At 34.1% G+C, this 13,160-nt stretch overlaps 2 protein-coding genes across 3 annotated transcripts; one reads left to right on the top strand and one right to left on the bottom strand.

Annotated features, from left to right (window-relative positions):
* Positions 1-1,978: 1,978 nt before the first annotated feature.
* Positions 1,979-3,610, bottom strand: LOC125058515 (caltractin-like). 2 transcript variants are annotated; one of them, XM_047662603.1, is made up of 5 exons: positions 3,389-3,610; positions 2,684-2,777; positions 2,395-2,568; positions 2,165-2,277; positions 1,979-2,097 (listed from the first exon to the last, which is right to left on the bottom strand). In XM_047662603.1, exons 1-5 carry the CDS (start codon positions 3,491-3,493, stop codon positions 2,038-2,040), a joined length of 546 nt encoding a protein of 181 aa, XP_047518559.1. In that variant the 5' UTR covers positions 3,494-3,610; the 3' UTR covers positions 1,979-2,037. The 2 variants fall into 2 exon arrangements, with proteins under 2 accessions (XP_047518559.1, XP_047518558.1); XM_047662602.1 differs by lacking the exon at positions 3,389-3,610 and adding an exon at positions 3,084-3,309.
* A 154-nt stretch (positions 3,611-3,764) lies between these two features.
* On the top strand, positions 3,765-4,378 carry LOC125058516 (probable small nuclear ribonucleoprotein Sm D1). The gene has a single exon (XM_047662604.1). The coding sequence runs from the start codon at positions 3,903-3,905 to the stop codon at positions 4,278-4,280; it is 378 nt and encodes a 125-aa protein (XP_047518560.1). The 5' UTR covers positions 3,765-3,902; the 3' UTR covers positions 4,281-4,378.
* Positions 4,379-13,160: the final 8,782 nt, after the last annotated feature.

The following is a 13,160-nucleotide window of genomic DNA, read 5'->3' as shown; positions in this document are numbered from 1 at the left end:
CTATGATAAACCAAATCAAGATTCACTATTCATAGTCAACTTTAGTAAAGAATATTGTTTTATGTAACTGTAAGACAAGTTATAATTCAAAAGTTATTAAAATAAGAAATTTGTAGGCAACATCATTTTTTAACATTCCTTATCCTATTCAATACATTAAACATACACAAATATTAATTTGTAGCTTAGGTATAATTTTAGTTTTCTATAACACCGATCGAATCTTCTTGCCCTATTACTCACTACACATACATGTTTTTCCTGATACAACAACAACAAACAAGACATCTGTTCTGCTGAAAAATGTATTATTGTGCAAACATTTATTCTTTTTAACTTTTAAGATCAACAATTAATAGTTCTGATATAAGTGGAGACAAGACAATAATAATTTTAACTGGAAAATATTTTTTTTTTCATAACACATTTGAATTCAATTATTACTGCCCTTATTTTATAAATCAACTATCTCCTAATATGACAGGTGAAGGAGTCATTCTAGTAAAGCAATTATAAAAATACTGTTACGAATAGAAAGCTACATTATTTGTGAGTGTATATCATAGGCTATATCTTAATCTAACTTTTTCATGTTTCTTATAAATGCTGCCTGAGAGATAAAATTGAGTTCTAGATGTAGACGGACTATGGTTCTATACTCTAAATTTTTTCACCAATATCTAGTATTATTTATAAAGATGGTTAAGGCATATAATCAAAAACAAAATAAAGAAAACAAGCATATTGTGATTGCTTATCAATAATAGCATATATTATTGGAATCTACTATATGTATTTAGTAATAATACATTTAAGAATGGCACTAAATATATTGATAAGTATTATAATATACAATTGAACTCAAGAGTGCATTCATCACTAGGATTTTATTCTGCTTTATATGCAATAGTTGTCTTTCAGACAATTCAGGATTCAGTACCATGTAGGCCACTTGGCGCTTGAATTTCACCTTAAAACAATACTTATCCCATGGTAAACTCTGTACTTATACTATAATTTACTAAGATCCATCTTGGATTTTACCCTTTGCAGCTAACAAAAATGTATTGACTGTAAAAGGTTTTTTTGCCAGTTTATTAATTTTATCACTTTTAATATGAACAGCAATATCCTCTATTGTTTTTATTTTTTTCATTAAATTTTGTATATTTCTCTCATTTGTTGAAATTTCACTTTTGAAATCATCCATATCTTGCATCATTTCTTTGTATGGTAGTTTTGGTATTTCATGCCTTCTCGTTGGTGATTTTAATTTTGATATTGTATTCAAACGCAACTTTAATAATGACATTTCACACTGTGATGATTTATGCTGGTATTCTATGCACTGCTTCCCATAATGTTTCCGTATTTCTATTACTTTCCACATCAATTTCTCACATTTTTCATCTATTTCGTCAAAAGCATCTGAAGCTGGAAATAAATGCATTTAATGAACACGCCTATTAATTAATACCTCAGTTGTCAACTTGATTCCTGTTTAAACAACTATTTTTGAACTATTTACATATTTATAATATAGTCATCTATATTAATGTATCTATATTCTAGTTGGAAATGTCTATTGATGAAACAGATCCGAAGAACAGAACAAAACCTACATGAATGAACATGTATGAATAATATACGAAATAATTAACTTGATCAATGATCTGACCATACAGACGCGACACAAACGAATCGGAACTGACTCCGTTACTAACATAATTTACTTACCCATATTAAATATGATTGCACTTGAGTTAAACTTAACAATTTGTTTTACTTAGGCTCGTCCACGATATTTATAAACAGGGTTTATAGTAAAACAAATATTTATAGTTAACATTCTTCAATTTAAATAGCGAAATGTCAAACTGTCAACGGCTTTTCTAGCCTTAAACGTCGACTTTTTTTTTATTAAAAATGTATGTCCTATAAGTATTACCAACTCTAAAAATGATTGTTGTACTACAGATAATATTAGTGTAATATTTATTCAGAAACAATGAACATCAATATTTTGATTGTGTGTGGTTATGGAGTAACGATATCAACTGAGTTTTTAATCATTCTCATAAACTCTTGAACAGAAATCTGTAACAAACGAAACATACTAAAAAAAAAAATGTAATGTATAAGTATATTTGGATAAAAAACTTACGAATCCGTCGAAGTCTTTGTCAGCATCATCAATCATTTCTTCTATTTCTTGATCACTTAAGTAAATTCCTAATATTTTAGTAACTTGTTTTAGATTTTCAAAACTAATAAATCCTAAAACCATATTACTTCATTTATTTTTGGAGCTTTGTTACGATATCGTCATTGAAAATACAATTTTAAATAATAAAAAATATATATAAGAAGAACTCAAACTCAAATTTTAATTACCACAGTCATCCATATCAAAAAGCCTAAAACTTTTCATTATATCACCATCGCTATCCAGTGACATTATTTTACGCATTATAGCGGTTTCAAAGTTCTCAAAACTTAATTTACCAGTAAGACCTTTATCCACGCCATTAATCATTTTTTGAAGTTCTTCTTTCGTAGGTTCATATCCTATTGAAAATAAAAAAATTACTTTCTAATTAATTTAATAATACGTAATTCTATTTAATAATGTAAAAAAAAAAAATATTATATTGGTTCTTTGTTATAAGAACAGTAAATGTACCTAAAGCCTTTATGGCTACTCGAAAATCCTCTGCTTTGATTTTGCCTTCTCCATTGTAATCTAAAAGGTTGAACGCCTCGTGTAAATCGTTTTTCTGAAAATATAGTCTATGAAATTTTTTCAAAGAAGAAAATATACATTATTATCGATGATGCCGGAATTTTTTATTGACGTGTAGTAAATATTTGGCAAGAGTAAAAAAATAACTTAAAAATTTTACTGCTTAAAACACTCAGTGCAATCTTCACCACGCAAAAGCTTATCTTTCCTTTTTATTCTATTCTCTTTTGTAATTTATCATCGAAGTCTTGTATTCCAGGAAGATTATAATTCAGATTACTTATTTGTTTGGGTCAGAATTTCTGAGAATAGTTTTTATATTATTATTTTGTGTACCTACCTGATATTCAGTTAGCTCTAATTTAGCTGTAACATCAAAATTTTTTAAGGATTCAGTCTGATGAGTTTCTTTCCCATCTTTATCGGATTTATTTGAAAATTCAGCAGTCACAGATAAATCCAAGTTAATATTTTCCATTTATAGCAATGATATTATATAAGATTTTTATTTATTTATAATGACAAGCAAGAGACGTGAACGATGTAATGACCAACTTGATTCAACTAATAGATTTAAGTATTTTATATTCGAATTAGGTTACGGATTACAATGTTACCTAGGTAAATTAATATAGAGTAATATACCTGCTCTTTTGTGAATACTAAACGAGCGCAAATTGGTATTTCTTTTTCTTCGGTTGCTGCCTCAGTATCTACTTCTGGATCTTCTAATATGACTTCAGTATTCATAGTGATAAAATGTTAAGACGTATAAGTAGTTATTCAGAATTTAACTATTAATTCTATCAAGAAAAAAACGCGTTTCAAAATAGCTATATTGAAGCTTTCGTAGTGAATCTAACAGAAACCTTGGCAACCAAAAATGTTTATTTCTAGACAACGACTAGCAATACTTTAATGCAGTTATACTGTGGGCCAATGGTCTTTGTTTCGGCTAATAAATAAATTAAAAAAAAAGAAAAAAAAAAGTGATACTGTGGTAGTCAGAGACTATAGAAACACCCGCCATATTTTTTATTGTTAGTGTTTGATAGTATCACTGTCATTTAAATAATCATAAATTTTAGGTTGAGGTTATAATCGGCGTATCAACGCTTTTATTATTTTTATAAATACTAGATAATAAAACTAAAGAAACATGAAGCTAGTGCGTTTTTTAATGAAATTGAGTCACGAGACGGTTACAATTGAACTCAAAAATGGAAGCGTAGTTCATGGAACGATCACCGGCGTCGATGTTGCGATGAACACACATTTGAAAGCTGTAAAAGTAACGCTAAAGAACAAAGAGGAGCTTCAATTGGAGACATTGAGTATACGTGGGAACAACATTCGGTACTACTTACTTCCTGACAGTCTACCTTTGGAAACTCTTCTAATTGATGACACACCCAAGGGCAGAGGGAAACGCGAAGGTTTCCAGCGAGGTGGTACTAGAGGAGGTCGTGGTAGAGGAAGAGGCGGCCGTGGAGGCCCGAGGGGAGGTCGCGGGGGACGCGGCCGTGGACGTCGATAGTCTATAACTTAGATCTAAGCTATTTTAAAACCATAAGTAAGATTGGATAAGTGATTGTGATGTAAGTTGATGTGAATTAAACAATTTCCAACTTTGCATATTATTGTTTTTGTTGATATACTGTTACAGGAACGAAACAGGGTATCTTTACTCTTGAATCAGTAGAATGCTAGCTTTGACAAGACAGTAAATATTATCATTAAACTTAGGAAATATTGATCATCAAGGTAAGAAACACATTACCTTTGGATGATAAACAAGCAGTTCATAAATTTTTGAAATGTGTTCTAGTGACAGACACAATAAGTTTAAAGACTGTATTATTGTTAAATAAAAGCCCATAGCATTTCTGTTGTTCTATAATTTCAGCTTAAACAAGATGTGATAGCCAAATCACATCACCAACTGGACTGGCTTATTTAGATGAAGTTCACCCGATTTTAAGAAATAAGTTCATCATGCCAATGACATGATTTTTATGGAGGAACATACACTTCCGATGCACACATGCTTGAAAGCCTTGTTTAAAAAAATATTATACTCAAATATTATCGAATTCCAACAAGATAACATGCATGATAAAATTAGACAGTGTATGTTGCTTTTGGTTGCATTGGGATATTATTATATTAAAAAATACTGCCAGCCAGTATAGTCTATATTAAATTTGGTCATAGAATTACTTAAATTTGACAATACAATATGTGACATTAGAAAAAATGATTGGTATAAAAATTTATTGTATTAGTTCTTAAATGTGTTTAAAACAAAAGGGTCTTTATTATCTCAATGTTATCAGAGTAAGTTATATTATTATTTATTTATAAAACCTAAATGGCTCCATTGCTGAATGGTTAAGTGTTTTTGAAGTCTTGGTGGAATAAAGCAGCCTGTAGGGCTCGGCCAGATCACATATCTATATGCAACAAAGATATATCTAAACATGCAGGAACCATTTTTATTTATGCATTACCTAGTATGCTCTCAAAATGTATATTTAGAGATAGAGGAGGTTATTTAGTATCTATATTAGTCATTTTAATGTTTAATCAGTTATAAAACATATTAAGGGGCTTAGAGTACTCTAACTCAGTGGCTTGTCCCAGCATGGCTGGTAAAATATAAAAAAAGTGTCAGAAGTGAAACTTCTTGGTAAATTAATTATTACTATGGTAAAAGACCCGATAGATGATCATGTACCAGTATATGATCACTCCGTGTATTTGTATATTCACACTGTTTTGTACACGCGCTAATGATAATATAAAAAAATCTGCGTTTACAAGACGATAGGCGACAGAATTGCCATCTAAAGTTCTAATATGTAACTACTAAACGAATACATCAACCAATAGCGTGTATTTTTACTCGATCTCTCTTATTCTCTTTCTCAATCTTTCTCATTATAGCTCTCTCCCCCTTCTCGATCCATGGCACTGTGCGTGATGCGGCGTTCGCTCTATCTCACTCTCTCTCAATCGCTCTCTCCCTTTTCTTCGACAAAAACGCTGCACATCTTCGTGTCGCTAATATTATTATTTCATTTCATCCGTAAAAATTTTACACTCATGCGCCTAAAGAAGTTTCACTTCAAAAATATTTTATATTCTTTTGGCATTGTAATTTTAAAAGAATTGATGAAATTGGTCCAGTATATTTTGAGTTTTGTATGGTGCAAAAATACAAATCTTGTCTTTATAATACAAGGCAAGGTATACGGTATACATATAGATTGAGACAACGAAAAATCCTCCAATGTGGCAACATTTCTACATAAAAGAATTTTTTAATTTGCCTAAAGGTCTAGGTCCACCAGGTCATAAACTCAAAAAAAAAAAATTTAACTGTATAATAAAGTTTATATAGGGGCCTCATAGCCTAGCGGTCTTATTAAGTGGCAGCTAGGTGAGGGGTACCGGGTTCGATTCCCGGTTCGAGAGCAAGTTTTAATTTATAATTTGTTCTCGGCCTTTGGGAGGGTTGACCGGGCGAGTGCCTAAAACCGTACATGGAGGACATGGTCGAATTTCTAAGGCAAAAAGCACGAATTATAAAGATCTTATACGTGACGCTGGCTAATGCACAAACCGTGCCAGAGCCATTTTAAAAAAAAAAAAAAGTTAATAAATTTCTTTTATAGCCCTTGTTTGTATATTGTCCTTGTTAATTGTAAAACACAATATAACATTTTAATTTGATGTCCCGGCACAGAGATGCAGATATACCTATCATTTTGACGACTCATTGGTCTAGTGGTTGGTACCCCTGACTGCGAATCCATGGGTCCCGGGTTCGATCCTCGGCTGAGACGAACATCGATGTGATGAGCATTTGGTGTTGTGCTTAGGTCTTGGGTGTTTAAATATATTTATATGTCTATCTATCTATAATATGTATGTATATCCGTTGCCTAGTATCCATAACACAAGCTTCACCAGCTTAGCATGGGACTAGGTCAATTGGTGTGAATTGTCTTTAAAAAAAAAAAAAATTACTTTACTCTATAAGCACAATTATATTCAAAGTCCGCCCATTAAATTATTTCTTACAGTAAAATTATGTAAGCGTCTTAACGACGTACTCGACCCTGTGTGTAATTAATACTATTTATAAAATTTAACGCCTGATTAATTTAAAGAAGCAATAAAGATTTATTAGATTTAGGAATATAACTTATACTCTCCTCGCTGGCTCTGGGACCTTAAGAATGTCTTGGCCTCTGAATTGAGAAAGTTTCAGCGCTCCCTATCCTGTGCCAGCTCTCGCGAATTGCTGGCTTTCAGCTGCATGATGTCCTTTTTCACTCTGTCAATCCAAAACCTATGCCGACCTACTGGCCTCCCACCTCTTCGCTTCGTTTACTTCACCGCCCGTTCTTGGCCCATGCTCTCAGGGTGCCAACGTAGTCGATGGACCTTGGATTTAACTATAATATTGGGCTGGACTACTAACTCCTCTATTTCGGCATTTTTCGGACTCCATGTCCTCCTTGTTGGCACAAGGATTTTGCGGGCATGAGGAATATCAAAGTCAAAATTCATTTATTTATGTAACACAATGGACACTTATGCACGTCAAAAATGAAATATACATTTAATGCTTCTAATTTTATATTTTCTGCCAGTTCTCAAATCAAGGGCGTAGAACGGAAGAGAAGAACTGGCAATAAACTCTCCGCCACTCTTTTTACTCGCCATGTTTTTTTTACACAACGTTTGTAAGGAGCTGCAACCATTACACCATGTTCCACATGACATATTAAGTAATAAATAAAATAAATTAAAAACAAAGCTTTATCCTCTATCAGCAAGGGGCATGGTGAAATAGGAGCACGCACTTACATTCTCGTGGGAACAACACGCAAACTATCACTTCTGTTTGTCGAATCTGCGTTTTTCAGGATGTCTAAGTACCAACTCTCAATCCTTTAGATTACATTATTTATTCCCCGCAGCTTATTTAAATCATTACTAAGGTTGAAATTACTCCATAATTACCATTTTGGCGTACTCTGTGAGTGATAGATAATAACTACGTAAACCTACAAACTTATCTATGCCAAGAAGAATTGAAAATATGACAGGTACGCTATTCCATTGTGAGGAAGTTGCATGTATCTGGTTAGCGGCTGCGCACATGTATATCCTTTCTATAAATTATTTTCAGTAATATGTGTGATGTTTTGAGAGCAAAAATAAAAAAAAGAGTATAATTTTTTTTTTAAAGACAATTCACACCAATTGACCTAGTCCCATGCTAAGCTGGTGAAGCTTGTGTTATGGGTACTAGGCAACGGATATACATACATATTATAGATAGATAGATATATAAATACATATTTAAACACCCAAGACCTAAGCATTACACCAAATGCTCATCACATCGATGTTCGTCTCAGCCGGGGATCGAACCCAGGACCCATGGATTCGCAATCAGGGGTATGACTAGACCAATGAGTCGTCATATATTACTACTACGTATAATACTATCGTAATGTATTTTTTAAATAAAACTTCATTAATACATAAACGGAAATGTACATATTATGTGTTACGAAAGTTAAATGCGCACATTGACAGAAAATCCTATGGTGCATAGCCGGGGTATCGAACCTACGACGACCTCAGTGATGAGAGTCGAACGCTGGAACCACTAGGCCCACACTGCTCTCAGAAGTAAATGATAATCATTTTAATAATTAGATTGATTTGCCTGTTTTTCGGACCATACACCCTTACCTTATAAACATTTGTATTTAACATTAAATTTTATTTATTCATGTCGTAATCCTATATATAAAACACCATTATACTTATATAGCTAAAGATGGAATACATAATACAAAACGGTTCAAACAATTACGAAAGGAAAATTATTAAATACATTTAATGAAGAAATACCTAATTCAGCTGTCTTGTGTGTTGGTGTAAATGCGAGGGTATGTACATGATGGTGTGAATGTGGGGTGAGCTCATGATGCAGGTGATTTAGATCTATGAATATCTTTATTCTTATAAGCATGTTCCGCGATAGTTTAACAAGTCAAGGCTTAAATATTGTTCGTTGTATGTCCAGGCTGCGTGATATTAAACTGAAAAGTTTAACTACATTACACATAGACAACATTTATTACTAACAAAGCACACACACACAGTAACACAAAAAATAACAATAATAAAAATTATAGAAAAGAATGAAAGATAACATTTTTTTTTCTTTTACGTCGTGTTGTGGTTGTAATTGGCCCTGGCTCATCATTATGCTGAGGAGTAGACTGTTCCACGGCGCTGGTCATTCTGCCAGAGACCACAGCAGCTTGTTTGCGCCTCAGTCGCAAAAAAGAAAAATTATGTAATAATAATACTTAGTACACAAAAAAATAGTAAAAGTTAGCAGTGTGAGTAATGAAGTCTTGTGTTAATAAAGTAAAATTAAAAATAAGAATAATTGTTAAGAAATACATACATAAATAAATATTTTTGGGCGGGTAAAAAACTACAAGAAATTGTAATGGCGTATTTGTAGTTTTTGGGCCTCAGTTGGCATTTCATCAGTATCAAACATGGTTAAAATAAATAAATAAAAATAAAATATGTTTATTATGGAACATAAGATACAGGTACGGTTTTCAGAATACGAAATTCCACCCGTATCACCTCGACGTCCGCCGTTCCACAACTGAGCGTTTTTCAAGGCAGTTTTTGCCGCGCACCACCACTATGTGGAACCAGCTGCCCACTGAAGTATTTCGGAACCAATTCGACTTAGGGTCCTTCAAGAAAAGAGCGTACCAATTCTTAAAAGGCCGGCAACGCACTCGCGAGCCCTCTGGCATTGAGAGTGTCCATGGGCGACGGTATCACTTAACATCAGGTGAGCCTCCTGCCCGTTTGCCCCCCGTTCTATAAAAAAAAAAGGTATCACTTATTCCACGTCATTAAATTTGAATTTGTAGGCATCCCTACTCATCGGCAAAGACAGAGGGTGTAGGCCGAGAGAAAAAGCAGGCGCAAAAATAGCAAATCATCAAACAACACTTATTTAAAAACAAATATCGCAAATTAATTAGAAGTAGCCTGTCTAGCACTAGTTAACTTCTATAATGAGTGTAAACTAGTTGCATGCGGTTTGCGTCATTGGAAAAATGTCGTGAAAAACCACAGGAAAACGATAAAGTGACCAAAGGCCAGATGTATTTTTAGTTTTTTCAAATATTTTCCTTTTAGATCTTATTGGTATGAGGATAAATAGAAAACACAATTCTCCAACTGCAATAGTGGATTGTTTCTACAAAATTATAATGGACGATGACGAGCCAAAGCCTATGAAGAATTATAAGCCAGCTCAGGTATTCTTACAGAACATAAATATGTATTTTTAATATAAAGGTCGTAGAACGGAACACAAGAAATGGCAATAAACTCCCGCCACTCTTTTTAATCGCCAAGTTTTTTTTACACATTTTTTTTAGGAGCTGCAACCATTACACCATGTTCCACATGACATATTAAGTAATAAATAATAATAAAATAAATTAAAAACAAAGATTTGTCCTCTATCACTAGGAGGCATGGTGAAATAGTAGCACACACTTACATTCTCGTAGGAACAACACGCAAATACATAGTCGAAATAACTAACATCATCGCATACACGAATTCAAGTCACCACAAGTAGCACCCGTTCACGAGTATGACGCATTTGCACGATTGTATTTTGCATTGATGCATCTTATTTATGAAACTAAGATTAGGTTTTAGTATTTTTATAATAGTTTAATAATTGTTTATTTATTTTATATTTGTTATCATCATTGCACTCCTTTTCTTTTCTTTACTACGGTTGCTTGGGTTGCTCGATAGCGATCAGGCCGTAGCCGCCCTAATCATTTGATTTGAATTTAACGATGATGCAATGAAGTGTTGATAATAGTTGAAGTGATCGCTCATGGGCAATACGAGGGATCGGCTCCCGAATGCGGGATCGCTATTGGAACATACAAAGTACCTGGACATGCTCAGGCTGTTCCTTATAATGTTAATAGTTTCTCTTCGTTTCGGCCATCAGTCTCTTAACCAATACGACAGGACCCTTCTAGAACAGAGTGTACTGGTGTGTCAGGCAGCAGAGGCACATAGAAGAGTTCTTTACTCTTAATTTTTATTAATTTTTCTACTGTTATTATCATTACATTTTTTTTTCCAGTTACAACCACAACGCACACACATTACACACTTAAAATGTTAATCCTTTGTTTATATTTTTTTGTTCCTTCCCTTTTTATTATCATGTGTGTTATTCTGTGTGTGCGTTTCGTTAGTAATAAATGTGTGTTATTCGTTTGCCCTACAAACGTATAGGTACTGGCCGTCTTTGTGACAGGCTGGTGCGTTTCATAGGACTATTGAAGTTCTCTGATAACAGGACAATAAATCATGACTAAATTATGTGATATATATAAATTTATTATATTGGTCTATTATAGAAAATAAAAAATGGCGCCGATAAATTCTGGGACACGCATCAGGAGTATTATGAAGCGCGCGGTAAGCACAGTACAGACCGCGTAGGGAGAGTGAACAAACACAACACAGCTCATCCAAAACTTATAGATGAGATGCGCAAACGCAAGTCTACGGCTAAGGTGCGTTTTATTCCTTCGTATAGTAATGGTGATTCCGATTTAAATATCTTGTTTTGTAAGAAGAAAACTAGACCACTAATTTACTATAGAATTAAAGACCCTAAAAATGGCGATCGGTCTGCTCCGTACAACTATCGCCCAATAGTTCCTTGTTCCCAAAAATAATGGAATCCATTATTAATGGCCAGCTCTTGAGGTATCTAGAGGGCCACCAGCTGATAAGCGATCATCAGTACGGCTTTCGTCGTGATCGTTCGGCTGGTGACCTTCTTGTATACCTTACACAGATGGGCAGAGGCAATTGAGTCCAAGGCGGAGGCGCTAGCAGTTAGTTTGGATATAGCGAAAGCCTTCGATCGGGTGTGGCACAGAGTACTGCTCTCGAAGCTTCCAGCCTACGGGCTTACCGAGAAATATGCGCCTGGATCTCCAGCTTTCTGGTCGATCGAAGCATCAAGGTCGTCATCGACGGAGCATGTTCCGACCTTTAACCCGTGAACGCTGGGGTCCCACAAGGCTGTGTTCTATCCCCGACCCTGTTTCTTCTGCATATCAATGATATGTTGCAACTTAGCTATGCGGATGACAGCACTGGGGATACTCTTTACACTGGCCGGGCAGGTATTTCTCGGGAAGTTGTCGATGAGTACAGGAACATATCTTTACCGCGGCAGGACACGAGTGCCACACTTTTGTATATTCTTTGGCTATATATTTATGTTAGTTAATATACAATTTATGTTAGCTGTAGGATTACTAAATAAATAAATATGTTAGGTTAGTTTTCTATAGGTGAACGAATATTTGTCCGTTAATTCCGTCCAAAATTTTGTACGTTATGTCGTACGGTATTTTACTGTGGGGTGCTGCTGCAGAGGTCCAATCCATATTTATGCTGCAGAAGCGGGCTGTTCGGGGTATTTGTTGTGTTTCTCCGAGGGAGTCGGTACGGAATAAGTTTAAGGAATTAAATATTATGACACTATCTGGTCAATATATTCTTGAAGCCTTGTTGTATGTCCAAAAAAATATAAATGGTGACTTTCACCAGTATAATACGCGAAATAGAACTAATTTCAGTGTACGACCAACCAGGCTCCAAAAGAAAAACCACTCCTTATATGGAAATTGTATTCGTTTTTACAAAAAACTCCCAAGCGAAATTATAGAGTATTCTAACTAAATAAATTCAAAGCCCTCGTTAAACGAAAATTAATCAACAAAGCTTTTTATAAATTTGAGGACTACTTAAATGATCCTAATCCTTGGGATTGATTTGCTCTAGTTCAAACAATTTGTATGACAATACTTGGCGACTAAAAAGAGCGGAAAGTTTCTTGCCAGTTCTTCTTATCCGCTCTACGCCCTTGACCTGCGAACTGGTAGTAAATGTAAATTTACGATTAATTTAACTTGACAATTCAAAAGTGTACTTGGTTACCCACTTGAATAAAGATATTTTGAGTTTGAGTATTTACCGTCGGTTCTACGTTTCTGATAATGATCTGTGGACTATTTATTATTTATTTATTCCTTTTAGGTTACCACATCCAACACAAGGTCTTCAAGAAATTACACTTACCGTAAAAGACAATCAAAGACCCAGTATAAGCGGCGAACACCAATTTATAAGCCAATAAGAAAATGGGGAACCAAATTTAGAACGATCGGAAGTCAATGTGCCTATGTTCTTGTGAAAAATAAAAACGTCGGTGACAATGGCGGGATTTTGAAGA

Source organism: Pieris napi, chromosome 18 (assembly GCF_905475465.1).
Source record: "Pieris napi chromosome 18, ilPieNapi1.2, whole genome shotgun sequence".
In the NCBI taxonomy this organism is placed as follows: domain Eukaryota; kingdom Metazoa; phylum Arthropoda; class Insecta; order Lepidoptera; family Pieridae; genus Pieris; species Pieris napi.
Note: the sequence above shows the minus strand (reverse complement) of the source record. Positions and strands in the feature narration are given on the sequence as shown.

What these genes read in the sequence shown, in the direction of transcription:
- LOC125058515 (XM_047662602.1), bottom strand. Translation starts at nt 3,221, where the DNA reads ATGGAAAATATTAACTTGGATTTATCTGTGACTGCTGAATTTTCAAAT. An exon ending in AGTAGCCATAAAGGCTTTAG is followed by an intron (nt 2,569 to 2,683) that starts GTACATTTACTG and finishes TATTTTCAATAG; the next exon opens with GATATGAACCTACGAAAGAA. An exon ending in ACAAAGACTTCGACGGATTC is followed by an intron (nt 2,098 to 2,164) that starts GTAAGTTTTTTA and finishes CGTTTGTTACAG; the next exon opens with ATTTCTGTTCAAGAGTTTAT.
- LOC125058516 (XM_047662604.1), top strand. Translation starts at nt 3,903, where the DNA reads ATGAAGCTAGTGCGTTTTTTAATGAAATTGAGTCACGAGACGGTTACA.